Genomic DNA, 15,827 nt, shown 5'->3' with positions numbered 1-15,827 from the left:
TATGAGCTTTATGGGGCTTCTTTTGGGCTTATTGTGGGATCAACACATTTGGGCCTCTTTGGGGAACGATTAGACTTTAGAGAGTTGTAATTTGCGATGGGAACAATTAAAGGTAGGGATACTCTTGTCAATGATTGTTACTCAGTGTGAAATAATCTCAGATAAAAAGTTTATATTCTTATAGTATGTGATAAACAGCCTATTTAATTCATATATAAAATATGTTTCACGATGAGATTGTCTCAAACAACAATTTCTGTTAAAGGTATTTTGCTATAAACATAATCTCTCATAGTTGAGTGATATAATTTTGACTTTGATTATTGATGTAGGCCACAGGGCCCACATCCCACTTGTAATTTACAACAACGTCTATTATACGACTAGATTATAATAAATATATAAATGGCCTACAAGGCATTTCCCTTCATATAAAAAATCAACACTTTTAGCTAAACATGGTCACCAGTCGAGTCTGTATACACACAATCCACTTATAATTGGACATAACGTGATTTACAGATCACTCAGCTTGCCAATAACTATAATAAACTATTAACATGTCATAATCATCATTTTGTGAGATTGACACGACACAACACATAATATTTTTTTAATAATAATCAATAACAATAAGTAACTTGAACTAAAGTTAAACGAACTGAATATTTTTTATCAAAAAGTTAACAATAAATATAAGAGTAAAGGAAATAAATTGAACCAATTAGAAAAGAATAAATTGAACTAAAACAAATTGAAATAAAATTATTGAAATTATTTTGAAAATTACAAATTCTTATAAGGTATACCAAAGATTCATAATATTTCGATTTTGGACTATATGAAAATGATTTATTGAATCATGTGCACTGTGCACCTCTTATTTATATAAAGTTGCGAATGATATTTGCAATTAAAGATTAATCGAAAATAACTTTTTTGTTATTAATAATAAGAGTAAAATTGCGTATACTGACCCATAGATTAACGTCATTTTATAACATTACAAAAATGATTTATTTTAATGAATTGTACCAAAATTGAAGGCAATTGGACAAAAACTTCTCAATTACTTGTAAAAATAGACATTTAGAGCTTTCTTTTATTTTCAATATTAATGTTTGTACTTTTGTAGTGTCACAATCATTTTCCTTGTACAAGATGCTTGCTGTAAAAAGTACTTCTAAAAGATTACTGCAAAATACTTTAACAATGGTCAAACATATCTTTTAATAAAGATGTGAAATATAGGTTGAAATTGAAATGTAAATTTCATTTTTGTTTAAAAAAGGTAATATTTGAAACTAACTAAACTAATTCTTCATTGTATCTCCAAACAAAAATGTATTAGTAATTGCTTATTGTACTTCGAAATAAACTAATAACATAAATTCTCAAATATCACGGTTTCACGGTAAAATAATCTTTATTGGGCTGACTTGATGTACACTTATCATTTTAATGTGATCACTTATAACCTTCAAGTGACTATTAGTAGTTTTAAAGTAATCAATTTTAGTAGATTTATAGTAATAACTTATAACTTTAAAGTAATTACTTATAATCTTAAAATAATTATTAGTATGTGTTTTAACCTCAATCATATTCTTACCCCACCCAAGAAAAGTATAAGTGTGAAAGAAAGAAAAGAAAAGTAATCAATAGATTAAAGAGAAAGAGAAAGGTGGAAAGGGTAAATGAAAAGGATGTTGAGGTTTGTGGGTGAGTCTTAATCTCTTAGATACCTTTGATTTTTCATTTTTGTGGGTTGTATAACTTGTATTAGTATCATGTTCTCCTTGAAGCCTATAACTTCCATTTTCAATTCAATTTGAGCTCTAACAAGTTGAATTCATCCTATTTTGTTTTTTCATACAAAACATCTATTTTATTTAGTTTTGAAGTAACTTGCCAACATCGATATGAGGCTAAGAATTTTGATGAACGATACTAATAATAATGAACTGAATAATGTTTGATAATGTAAAACTTGCAAAGAGACACAAAGATTTAAAGAGGATCGCCCAATGATGGCTATGTCCTCCGTTGTGTGTAGTTTCTGTTTATATTATATCAAAGGAGTATAAAACACTCTTACAAATGAAGTACTACAATTGAGTAAGAGATAAAATCAAAAGGCTATGTATTTGGCTTAGGGGTTGTGTTTGATGTGTTTTTGAGTAAGTATGAGAGCTCTATTTATATTACTAAGTACATTCAATGACAATTGCTCACTTAATACATGCTTAATGTTGAATAATGAATGATATGTAACAACTTCAAGAACTTGAAAGGTCGAAAAATCGCATCCTAGGCATATCAGAAAAACCACTCGACCAGAACAGAAAGCTCGCTCGGTCGAGCGAGCTACACACATCTTTTGGATACATTCTGTTTGTCCGCTCGACCAACCCAAGAGCTTGCTCGGTCGAGCGACCTTCAGACTTTTTCTGTCAGTTTCTGCTTGAGCAAAGTATTTTTCAAGACCCTTTGCACTTCTTCATTAATCACCATTAACACCAATTATTCCCATGAATACTTCACCTTAATAAATCACACTTTAAACACTACAATCATTAAGTTATCAACTTAAACACCCACATTAACATACTCATTGGATTCCATCCCAAGAGTCACACATAAATGCACTCATCAAATATGCATTTAAGTCACACAATTCATGACACTCTTCATAACAAGTTTAATTTAAGTAATTTTATACAATTTATTTCAATTTAAATTATTAATAAAATTATTTTATTTCAGTTATATTTTATATAGTTACTTTATATTTAATATTTACTTATTAATAAACTTGATTTACAAAAGCGAAGAGTTACTCTTACCAACATGGAAAAATTTGCTAAAACAACGTATATATCAGAAAAAAGAAAATAATAAGTGGATAAAATAAGTGAAATGGATAGAGACGAGAAGAAAATTTGATAATAAATGTTTTGTAAAATTAGCGAGACGTCTAAAACTACCAAGTGTTTCATTAGATTTCATTTTATTAATCCAATGTCATTAAATAACTTATATTTAATTATAATTTTGAGGATAATTACATTACATCTATACAATTTTACGCTTGTCAATGATATTATTGTTCTCAATTGACTTGTTGGTAATAAATATGATCAACTTCATTTCTTATAAGATTAGTAAATGTCACAAATTGAAAATCAATGTGCTCTTGCATCCCATAAAATTTGCTAAATTTTTTTTATTTAGATATTTGACTTATTTTTCACCCTATTCATAAATTTTTAAATATTTTTTTCTTGTTACACCTAGCAACAAACAAACAAAATTAATTAAATAAATTTATATACTTATTGCAAATATAATGGAAAATTGTTAAAATTAATGTTGCAATTTACAGAGGTTTGAGTCTTGTATAAATTGTAATATGTACTACCTCTATTCCATATTATTTGTATACTTTTGAACTACACAAGTATTAAAGAAATAATTGATTAGTAATAAAATATCAACATTGAACATAAATAATAACAACAGTGTAAAAGTCAATGAGATATAGAGTAAAAATAAAATAGGAATGAATATGATAAGTTATAAATTAGTTAATGACATATACTTCATATAGTAATATATTTCATCGATTTCATAATATTTGCTAAACTTTCCTTTTTAAGTCTGTTTCACAATACTTACTCAATACTATATAAATATATATTATGTCATAAAACAACTTATAAATTATCCTATTTACCTCTATTTTATTCCTACATCATATTTCATTTACTCATACATTTTTGTCATTTAATTTAAGAACAACAAAATTATTTTACTATTAATTAATTATTCCTTTAATACTTATGTCAAGTCGAAATGGTGCGAGCATTATGGAACAAACGTAATAGCAACTACTGTGAAATAGACAAAAACGAAAAGCAAGTTATTAGTCGGTTGAAGCAATTTAAATCAGTCCGAAGATCAGACATGTCTCAACAGCATGGAAACCTCCGAATGTAATAAGTCACATTAGATCATGAATGACTTAATTATCTAATGCTTCTTGGAAAACATTCATTACTTGGTGAAGGCAAAACTAGAGTAATTCTTGTATATGTAAAGTATAAGTCATAAGTAATTTTGGTAGAAAATTATCTTGGAAGTCTTTTTTAAGGTTAATCTGGAGAAAAATAATAAGATTAGGGGAAATTTTTGGGAACAACTATCTGGAAAGATTGAAGAAGACATGAATATGCATTAAGAATGTTAGTGCATGAGAAAGTCACGTACGATTATGAGGACAATTATCCACTGTTGAAAATTATTATAAGATAATGGGACACGTGTTAATAAAAGAAGCAAAGAGCGCCATTTAAACTAGAGGAAAAACCACCAAAGTAAAGGAAAAATCAACACGTCAAAGACAGCAACAATGGCATGCAAGAGAATTTCGGAAATTGATGAAATAACAAAAGGAACATTCTACATGCACAATGATGGACTATAAATACAAATTCATGGGGCACATAAATGAGGTAACTAAAATTCTACTGTTAAGAGAGATACAAAGAACTCTAAGTAATTTATTGCTAAAGAGTTATTTTAACTGAATTTCAAGGACCCACGTTGATTTTCAGAAAAACATTAAAAACATAATCATAAATACAAGAGAGTTATTACAAGTGTTCTAATTAATCTTCAATAGAACATTTGTCAGATACTAGGAATATTTTCTAGAAATCATCTTCTTCATAAAGACCTCACATCAAAATAAGTCATAAGTAGTAATCCACCTTGTAGCCACTATGCTCCTGAAAGGACCTATTAGACAACTTGAATTAGACAGATACTAACTTGGGCGTTGAAGTGGGTCCCCCGAAAAACATTTCGGGCCCTGCTAACCCCTTGTTGCATTTTACAGGAACATGAATCTTCTTCGGTGATCTTACTGCATAGCTTGGCTAGATAGCAAAGACAAGCTTATACATCACCAGCATTAACTTCTGATTATTCCTAAAACAGAGGATTAAATTCGTAATTAATTGTTCCACAAAAGCAAACATGAACAATTCTAAAGTTGTTTAGGTGCAAACAGTGTAAAAGTCAATGAGATATTGAGTAAAAATAAAATAGGAATGAATATGATAATTTGTAAATTACTTAATGACATATACTTTACATAGTAATATATTTCATCCATTCCATAATATTTGCTACAAAATTTTCTTTTTAAGTCTGTTTCACAATACTTGCTCAATACTATATAAGCATATATTATGTCATAAAACAACTCTTAAATTATCCTATTTACCCCTTTTTTATTCCTACATCATATTTCGTTTACCTCTTACACTTTTGTCATTTAATTTAAGAACAACAATGCTATTTTGTTATCAATCAATTATTTCTTTAATACTTATGCCAAGTTGAAATGGTGATAGTATTATGGAACAAAGGTAGTAGCACCTATTGTGAAATAGACAAAAAAAATCAGCTAGTCTCTTGAGAGACCGTCTCTTTGAGAGACGTATCTCAAGCCCAACCCATTACAGATTAATGCCTATTTACATTATCCTTAATCTTGGGACTAAGTTATACCCCCATCTCTCAAGATAAATATTACCAAAGCCAAGCAACTTGAAAATTCCACAAACCATGACACAATGGTCATATGGAAATATCGTCCTGAGATATAACACCCTGAAAACCTCATACTAGATGGTAAAAAAAAAAAAGAGAAACAAAAATACATGTAGAACCCACCCTGAAGAAGCAAACCTGAGACATATATGAGCAAGCATAGTCCATGTCCTTTAGCATATCTGCTAAAACACATGGACTAAGGGGCATGTATAGGGATAGTGCTATCACACACCTCATAAAGAACGAGTAAAGAAATGGAAATTTTCTTTCAAAATCCTGCAGAAATAGACACCCCAACTCTGAAGAGCACCCAAAAGAAGAACATAAACCAGAATCAGACCAGTTGACTCATTCAACCATGACTCAATAGACATGAGGGACAAAGTGTATGTGCTGGAACTTGACCCTTAGCCCCCAAGACTCTAAAAGAGGAGAAACCCTAATCACCACCATGAACGGAAGGCAGAACGAAACAACCAGGGTCCCTTCAGAGGTCCCAACTCCCTGAGAAAGACAACTTAACTCCCTGGAGGACCATGCTTAGACGACAGGACTCACAAAAGCAACAGGGTCATACCAAAAGGACCCTAACAGAGAGGGAAGAACCTTAATACCTGCAGGATAATTGTAACGGAAACGATGACGTATCAAGAGACAACTGCAGTCATACGTAAAAAGCTGCCAATGCTTGTATAAGGCAAGACACTACACCTACCTCGTACCCTACTTATGTAGGTACACTAAAAGACAAGGAGGGGGGATCGTGGTGTAAGAATCAACAAATCACCAAACCCCACGTAGACTTGAGGAATATCCCATTTTCCTTTTTACTTGTCCCAAGAAAGATTCTCTCAAGGTAAAAGCCTAAAATGCCATTAGGATTTTAGGAGACCTCTCCTCATACCCACTATAAATATACGATGCCATGCATCACCAAAGGCAGGACAACTTTTTACACTGAATACCAAGCATTCTTCTCTCAGAAAAAGATAACTCTAAATCTCTAAAAGCTATATCAGTAATTCTTTCATAATCCCTACTAAATTTATCATCGGAGGAGGACCTCTGAAGGACCCCTCTCCAGCCCTCGTTTGCTACCTCGTGCAGGATACAGAGTGAAACAGCCGGAAAAGCAACTCAGATCTCCCCAGTTGTTCATACAATTGGGAACCCTAAAAGGCATTCTCTTCAACTTTGTTGAGAGTGTTAATTGTTCTCTTCATAGCCAGAACTCTTATCTACTATATCCTTAATGTCTATTTTCAATATCATAAATGTCTACTTACATTATTCTTAATGCCTACTTACTATATTTTAAAAAAGAGAAATTCCACATGGTAGCATCGAGTTTTCATGAAACACTAGTGGTAGCACTTTTGTAAGATTTTTCCACGTGGTAGCATCCAGTTTATGCACTATCTAACTGTCGTAGCATTTTCCGTTAAATTCTTGTTAATTTCCGTTTAATTTATCATTTTGTAAGATTTTTCCACATGGTAGCATGCAGTTTTTGCTCTCAAATATTTGATTCACCATTTTAACGTTTAATTCACCGATTAATTTATCAACGCCCTTAAATATTATAACGATTAAGTAGATATGTATTAGTGCTTGGAATGCACCTTTTGAACTTCCTTTTGAATTATTTATTAATGTTTGTAATGCACCTTTTGAACTTTATAATGCCAATAATTTGAATGAAAATAAAATTATTACAACATTTAAGAGCGTTGATAAATTATCGGTGAATTAAACGTTAAAATGGTGAATTAAACATTTGAGAGCAAAAATTAAATGCTACCATTTAGAAAAATCTTACAAAATAATGAATTAAACAGAAATTAACAAGAATTTAACGGAAAATGCTACGGCAGTTAGATGGTGCATAAACTGGATGCTACCATGTGGAAAAATAATACAAAAGTGCTATCATTGGCGTTTCATGAAAACTAGATGCTACTATGTAGAATTTCCTTTAAAACATATATAATGGGCCAGGTGCCGACCCAAGAATTTGTGAAAAAAAAAATAGCAAGTATTATGGAACAAAAGAAGTATCACTTTCCTCAAATAAGGTATTAAGTTCGATTCTTGTTACCCATCCACCTCACCTAGAGGTGTTCATTTAGAGGTGTTCATTTGGGTCATCCGATCTATTTCATGTTAGATGTTTCAGGTCAATTCAAAATTGAATCTTATATCCATATTGATTTTTACATAATTATTAATAAATTTTTTTATCTCGGATCAAATCGAATACAATTAAATAATCAAATAAATATCAAATCATTGAATTTTTTTTAATACTTATAAATCCTACTCTTATCCTCTACTTAAAATAAAAAAAACAAATATTGTAATTTGCAACATTGCAACTTGCAAGTGATGAAATGAAGGATTTTAAATTCAATTTCTTGAAAATAAAAATTTTGAAAAATAAAAAGAAAAAATTCTGACAGCATACTGTCTGAGACCTTTACTAGCAGTGGCATCAAAGGCCCCCCTTTGTTGTGTGTTATGCATAGATAACAGGCTACACACCAAATTACTGCCCTTTTTCTCTTTCCTATAATTTTACTGTTCCATTACATTACTATGTCATTACACTCAGTACATCTCCCCATGATCTTCTTTCTTTGCTCTTCTTCCAAAACACTATACCAATATTGCAACCCAAATTGGTAACACCTTTCATTCTAACCAAGATTTACTCTTTTTTTATTTCCTCATCTCAAGAGAATTTCTACCCATTTCCCTTTTCTTTTTCTTTTTTTTTTCAACCATTAAGCTTTGATAGTACAAATTCAGTACTATTTCTGAAGTTGTCATCAGAAAGTTTGTATTTTTCTTCTTAATTGTTGTCAAGAAATGGGTTAGAGAGCACAAAAATGAGTAATTTTTTGTGGGTATTGTGTGAATTTGTTGGGAATTATAAGTAAGTGGTGAAAGATTTAAGCTTTAATGGAAATGGTAGAGTTGAATGGCAGGGGGTTTCAAGTTTTTGAAGTGTTGCAAACTGAGAAGCAACAAGAAGAACAGAATCAGCAGCAGGATAGGAAGATTATTGAAGAACAAAGAGAAATTCAGCATCAAGGAAAAGAATTTTACTTGTTTTTTCATCATTTTTAGTGTTAGTAATAACAAAAATAAGAATTACCCAAAATCCAAAACTGGAAGAACCAAAAGATTACAAGGGTTTGAGTCTGGATCCTCAAAGGATTCAATTCCACCAAAATCACCTCTTTTTTCATAATCAAAACCCCAGAAATGTAGATGAAGAAGAGAATGAAAGGCAACCATTTCCACCATTACAATTGCAAGAACAATCACCATTCAATCATCATCAGTTTTACCTTCATCAATCTCAATCTGGGCAGCAATATAGAGACCTTTATAATCAACTAGAATCTCAAAATTTAGTACCCATTTCAGAATCTGAACAACCCATTAAGAAAAGGGCTTACTTTCCTTCATCTTCTTCTTCCATTCCTGCAGGCACAGAACAGGTTCAACAGCAACAGAAGAAACAATCAGGTTCTTCTAGAACATCCTTAAGAAAAGCTGGAATTGGTGAAATAGTTGAAGTTCAAGGGGGTCATATTGTTAGAGCCACAGGTAGAAAGGACAGGCATAGTAAGGTCTGTACTGCTAAAGGACCAAGAGATAGGAGGGTTCGGCTTTCGGCTCATACAGCTATACAATTCTATGATGTACAAGATCGTCTTGGGTATGATCGTCCTAGTAAAGCTGTAGATTGGTTGATTAAGAAGGCTAAGAATGCCATTGATGAGCTTGAACAATTGCCTGCTTGGAGTCCTTCTAGTATGAATATGTCGACCTCGAACAGGAGGCGAAAGAAGAACGATGTGAAAGACGATATGCAGGAGGAAAAGGGAGGTGGGAGTGGTGGTAGTGGTGGAAGTGGTGAAAGGTTATATGGTGGTGAGGATCAACAACAGTTGTATAATAGTTCTAATGTTAATAATAATTCAGGGTCTAGTTTATTACCACCTTCATTGGATTCTGATGTTATTGCTGATACTATGAAGTCCTTTTTTCCTATGGGTGGTGGAGGTAATGTAGGACCCACTAGTAATAGTTCAGCTTCTGAATTTCAAGACTATTTTCATGCTGGATTGTTGCAAAGAAGTGGTGGTAATGGTAGGCAGAATCAAGATTTGAAGCTGTCATTACAGTCATTCCAGGATCCAATCCTGATGCACTCACATTCACATCATGGTGGTAGTGCTGCACATAATGAGCAGCAACACGCATTGTTTCCAGGAGCCGTCCCAATTGGGTTTGAGAACCCACATACGGACTGGGGTGATAGCCAGCATCATCCCAGTCCGGAATTGGGACGGCTCCATAGGCTTGTAGTTGGCTGGAACACCGAACAAACTGGTACCGAACACCACAGTGTTGGTACCGGGAGTGGCAGCAGCAATGGTGGTGGCAGTGGATATGTTTTCAATCAGCCTTCGCCGTTGCTGCAACCACTGTTCGGTGGTGGCCAACACAGCCAGTTTTTATCACAGAGGGGACCCCTTCAGTCCAGTAACACACCCTCTATCCGAGCATGGATTAGTGACCCTTCCTTTTCGATTTCTAGCTCGAGTGAACATCATAATCATCAAGCTATTCAAGTCCATCCACATGCCTTATCAGGCCTTGGTTTCGTTTCGGGTGGATTCTCAGGGTTCCATATACCTGCTAGGATACAGGGCGAGGAGGAGCAGAACGGCGATCTTAATAGGCCATCTTCTGCTTCCTCCGGTTCTCGCCATTGATACGAGTGACTCTGAAGACTCACCCTCTATTGGGATTAGTCTCTAAAGGTGATACTTTATGGCTCAGTACTGTTTGTGTTGCTGCAATTGTCTTCCAGGCTATCAGTTCTAACTTCTATGGTTTGGTGTGACAGGAAATCTTTAATGAAACAATGGAGTTTTCAGTTCCTATGAATCAATGGCATAAAATATGCAGGAAGAAAAAATCTGACAGGATATAATTTCAGGTTATATTTCCTGCAAAATTTAATTATCTTATCAGTTGGTTACTTATTTCTGTAGTAGATTTTCTTTATTCATATGTTTGAGCTATCATGTATGTTTTGATGAGCTTGTTATGGTCATCATTGTTGTATTTGCTACTAGTTTATTATCCTTATCCATCTATAATATCATGATGCTTTTCCATTTAGTTCATGTCTACAATATTAGTATAGCTTACTTAATTTCATCACTATTTTTGCCTTTTGGGATATTTGTGTTATGAGCAATGTGCAATAATGTGTTTCTGAATAGGCTATTCTCTGTTTTTTTTTATCTTGTTTGGTACACAATCTGAGATGTTGCTTTCTCAAATTCCATTGAGAAAGGCATATACAATGGTATGGGCCTTTGGAGGTGTCACATGTTAAGCCAACTATTAAGGAAATGTTTTGTAATTGTTAGCTGTTTATTAGAAAATAAGTAGGCTAAAAAAGCCAAAATCTAACGAAAAGCTACATAGAGTAGTTTTTTCTGTTTTTGCTTAAAAGTCATTTCAACAACAATGATGCCAGAGCTTTAGAAGCCATTTACCAAAATTGTCGCCAAAAACCAATAGCCAAGAGTCAACTAAAAGGCCAAATATGAAGGAAATGTTTGGTAAAATTAGATGTTAGTTGTTTATTAGAAAAAAAGTAGGTTAGAAAAGCCAATACCCAATGAAAAGCTGTATAGAGTAGCTTTTTTGTTTTGGCTTAAAAGTCATTTTGACAACAACAATTCCAGAGCCTTGAAAGTCGTTTACCAAAAGGAATTTTTGACGACAAAAACCAATAGCCAAGAGTCAACCAAAAAGCCAGCAAAAAAGTTAAAATGCCATACACACCCATGTATATACTCTCTAATTTCAATGTGTCAATCATTCATGAAATTGAAAGAGATTACTTCAAACCAGCTTCCTCATAAGAAACATAGAAAGATTTGAAATAGTTGCTGATCTTTGTACATCTGTCTTTGCTTGTGTTTTTCTCAAGTATAGTATGCCATACAAGTTATAAGTCCCTTTCAGTTTTGTGATTCTACCACTTCTTTTCACTACTAGGGAGATTTTGGCAATTTGCTGTATGTAGGTAGAGATTTCTGAATTTGTAGTTACATTTACCAGCTATGCCTTATCACCTCTTTAGTACTTAATAGCTCATAAATGTGATAGTGTCATCCATGTGTTTCATCTTTTTATCAAAACAAAGACAAGTAGAGTAATACCCACAAATTAGTACAAGCTCCATTAAGTTTACTCAAATGGTTCTTAAGACATCATCTTTGACCCTAGATTGCTTTTTGCTTATTCAATGACAAATCATGGTTATTTGATCAATGCTTCCTCAAGTATGAAAGTTTTTTATTTTTCGGCCCATCATTTTTACCTGGGTTTGGAATTTTGAACGGTAATGAAAACAAGGAAAGCAACCTAGATTGACTCTAGGACGATTGGGTATGAGATACACTATGTATAAAGGATATATTTTGAAAACAAAATTAAATTAAAATGATTTTTTTGCTATACAAAATCGTTTTTGAGTGAAGTTTTCTTTTTTCTTTTTTTTTTTTTTAAAGATTTTAGGTTTCATCTCATTTTTTCCTCCTTTTTTTTGTTTAATTTGTAAATGAAGGCCAAGATACTTTTATAAAAGTTCTTCTACTCAAGGACGTCACCTTGAGTGATTTGGGTTGCGTTTCGTGGTGATTGGGGACGAACGTTCCCATATCGCGAAGCGGGGCTACGTTCCACTTTCCATGTAACTATGCGGCCCATTTTATGAGGTATCTCTTGAACCAGCCTAAAACACGGGTTTTTTTTCACCTTTATGCATATAGTATCGCTTCACAAGATTTAAAAGTGTGTATAACTCGACCAATATAATAAGATGCGGCTTTGTTTTTGCAATATGTCACATACTCCTTCACTTAATGGGCTATTGTTTATCCATATTAAGATCAGGTGGGTTGTAGGAAGAATCTAGGGTGAATAAATGTATTAAGATGAACACACCAAAGTTCAATAATTAGTCTAGAGAACAAACAAGATGGGACACCAATCTTGCATGGAGCTTGGGTCAGCTTCTCATGGTCCCCAACCCTGTGATGTCAATGTCTGGTGAAATGTTTTTGTATGTCTAGCTGGAACTTTTATGTAGCCTTTTTCTTTCTTTATTTTATTTGTTTATTATATTTTCCTTTTCTTCATTTATTTGCAATAATAAATTATTTGGCTTGAGCTTTCTATTGGGATGGGGACACATACTTGATGGTTGTTGGTACTTATTTATGGGTGGTTGATAGCTACTACTCAGGAGGCAGAACAGACTATAAATTTTCTGAGCAATTATTCATCTTATAATTGTTATTGAAATTATCATATTCTTTTAGTTTTTAAAAATTGGAATATTGTTATTAGAAAAAATATTTTTTTTGTTTTCTTGTTCAAATTATTGATAATGACTACGATGTGATATATAAGTAAACCTGCAAGGAAAATAGAAAGTTGGAATTCGAGTAAGGTTAAAAAGGACCTGAAAGACATGAGTGGAAAATGATATGAAGGATTTAGATTTAATGATCGAGATCATTGTCACATGATTCACTAATCTCCTTGCGAATCGTGAATTCAAAAAGCAGATTAGCTGGCGAATTATGTTACACTGGTCGAGATTATAGAAAATCGAAATGAATGGAGAAAGAGAATTCATGTAAAGGATTATTGAAAATGATATATTAGTCCATGTAGCTTGATCCATATCTTTTGGGATTATCTCTCTTTGTCATTTTTGTTTTTACTCAAATTTTATCAAGATGCCTAAAATTATTTGAGGTATTGAGGAAGACATGTGAGAAGTACTACCAAAATTTTAGAGATACAAAAGTAATGGAGCTTCATATGTTTTCATTATCAAGGGCCAACATTACACATGTATAAATCCCAGGGATATTATAGAAGAAAGTAATGACTTGATATCCTTGTAGCTTGTGTTAAAGGGATATTGATAGCTCCCTCTGCAAACTAATATTACTTTTTGTGGGGTTTATTTTGATTGAAGTTAGATATGGGCATCTATTGTACAAATATGAACTTACAGCATTTGCTGTCATACCTACTTGTTTTTTTCTTCCCTCTCTGGAATAGATCTCCCTTTTTTTGTTCCAATGAAGTTCATTTCTAACTAGTCTTGATTTCTTTGTTTTTATTTGTTTTTACGAGGGTAATGTTGTGTATATCTGACCCCTAAAACTGCTTAGATTGACGTTTTAGTTAGAGACATTTAATGACATTGAGGTAATGAAAGATTTTTCACTATGCATTTGAGCGATACACAAACAATTGATTTTTGGAAGCCCGGTAAGATTTATAGCATTAAGGTAAGAATTACTAGTATGCGCATTGGCGCTTGTATCAAGCATGATTTTTCATAGATCCGACCTATAGGTTAAGTTTCATTTTTTTATTTGAAATCGATAAACTTTGTTAGCTTGACTCTTCATGTTACCTCAAGTACCCGTGTCAGATTCTTTATACACGACAATAAAGACACTTTATATTGGATCAAAAACATTATATCTTCTCATGATTAAGTCGAGTTGGACACTTGGATAAGTACTTGTATCGAATACGAGTTCACTAGTTCGTGTTATAGAGCCGATAAATATTTTCCTACATCGGCCGCTTCAATATTACCTAACACTTCCTTGTTCATTCATATTGCTAGCTTGGAACCACACTAAGAAACATGAATAAGGGCTTTTTTATGATTGATTAATGAGTAATGGGTCTTTTGGGGTTCAAAATCTGTCTGCTTGTGTGTTAAGGGCAGGCTGTATTTGGCGGCCAGCAATTATGGTAGATGCATTATAAGAGGTCCTCAATAGTTTACTATTTTTAGCCTATCTGCCGCAATTAATTTGTTTTGGTGAAGTTTATGACCAATAGAGAGGTTGGTTTCTGATGTGTGTGACATTTACTATTTTGGAAAGATATTGGGAACATCTAGCATTCATGGTTCTATTTGGGTTTTCATTGCTTGGGGTTTAATTGTTTCTGCCTTTTCCTCCTATCCTCTCCTTTGAGGGGCCACGAATATGATTTGTCCGCTACCTCTTCTTCTCGGACCATATCTTTGTGCAAGATGTTGGGCTAATGACTATGATCATGACCATGTTATATCTGGGTTGTGTTATCTTGACTTGATTGTATACGAGTAATCCTGTGGGTTGGGACTGAACCAAACCTAAGAAGCTCATGGGAAACCCTGGCCGAAGCTGAACATGAACCTGCCGAACAAATCACCGAGTGGGTATTATGGTAGCACGCTTTGTTACCCGCACCCGTGTTGGATCCTCGACATTCAGACACTTTATTTTGAACCAAACATTTTTTTTTATATAATTTAGTCAAGTTGAACAGTTAAACTCATAAACCTGTTTGGTTCATCCATGCCATTGCCTGGTCATAGTATGTAGATCAGTGAACCATATCAAGTGCACGCAGACCTGCCAGCTATTTGAGTCGACTCATGAACTCCGTACGAAGATCTTGGGATTGTTTTCATTACTTAAAATGTAATGAAGGGTCCATTACTCAATCTAATGGTTAGAATTGCTTGATAAAGGAAAATAGAGGAAATTTTGAGATTTTATTTTTTATTCTAAAATAGGTGTCAAAAACTTAGAATGGGTAATTGAGAAAAGTAATGGAGAGGATCCTAATACCCACACTGAGCTCGTCTAGTAGTACAACTCTCAGTTTGGGATATGTTATGAGCACTATGAGCGATCACTCAAGGTTTTAATTTTGACGAAACTTGTAAAGTTTTTTATATATTGAAAAAGATATTTTTGTTTTTGTGAATGTCATTAATACTTTTTCTAGTTTTTAATAGTTACTATATTTTATTTTTTACACTATCCAAAACAAGATTTTGATCTTTAATATCTTTAATTTCATATGATAAAAAAATTTTAAAAAGTTAATATTGTGAAGATATGCATTAAAACGAATCAGACAAGATCTTACTTGACTTATTTTATATTATACATGGAGAAATATATACTAAATAAGACCAATTGATGAAAGTAGTTACTATAAAAATTGTATTAACTATTAAAATGCAGAGGAAATACAAGATAAATTTGTTTTCTTAAGTTGATTCATTTGCATTG

At 32.9% G+C, this 15,827-nt stretch overlaps 2 protein-coding genes across 2 annotated transcripts; both read left to right on the top strand.

Annotated features, from left to right (window-relative positions):
• Positions 1 to 8,026: 8,026 nt before the first annotated feature.
• LOC130808022 (transcription factor TCP4-like) lies at positions 8,027 to 10,824 on the top strand. The gene is made up of 2 exons (XM_057673454.1): positions 8,027 to 10,460; positions 10,547 to 10,824. The coding sequence occupies exon 1, from the start codon at positions 9,447 to 9,449 to the stop codon at positions 10,410 to 10,412; it is 966 nt and encodes a 321-aa protein (XP_057529437.1). The 5' UTR covers positions 8,027 to 9,446; the 3' UTR covers positions 10,413 to 10,460; positions 10,547 to 10,824.
• On the top strand, positions 8,590 to 9,445 carry LOC130807684 (transcription factor TCP18-like). The gene is made up of 3 exons (XM_057672986.1): positions 8,590 to 8,732; positions 8,888 to 9,371; positions 9,437 to 9,445. The coding sequence occupies exons 1-3, from the start codon at positions 8,590 to 8,592 to the stop codon at positions 9,443 to 9,445; spliced, it is 636 nt and encodes a 211-aa protein (XP_057528969.1).
• Positions 10,825 to 15,827: the final 5,003 nt, after the last annotated feature.

The sequence above is a fragment of the Amaranthus tricolor genome, chromosome 3 (assembly GCF_026212465.1).
Source record: "Amaranthus tricolor cultivar Red isolate AtriRed21 chromosome 3, ASM2621246v1, whole genome shotgun sequence".
Taxonomy (NCBI): domain Eukaryota; kingdom Viridiplantae; phylum Streptophyta; class Magnoliopsida; order Caryophyllales; family Amaranthaceae; genus Amaranthus; species Amaranthus tricolor.
Note: the sequence above shows the minus strand (reverse complement) of the source record. Positions and strands in the feature narration are given on the sequence as shown.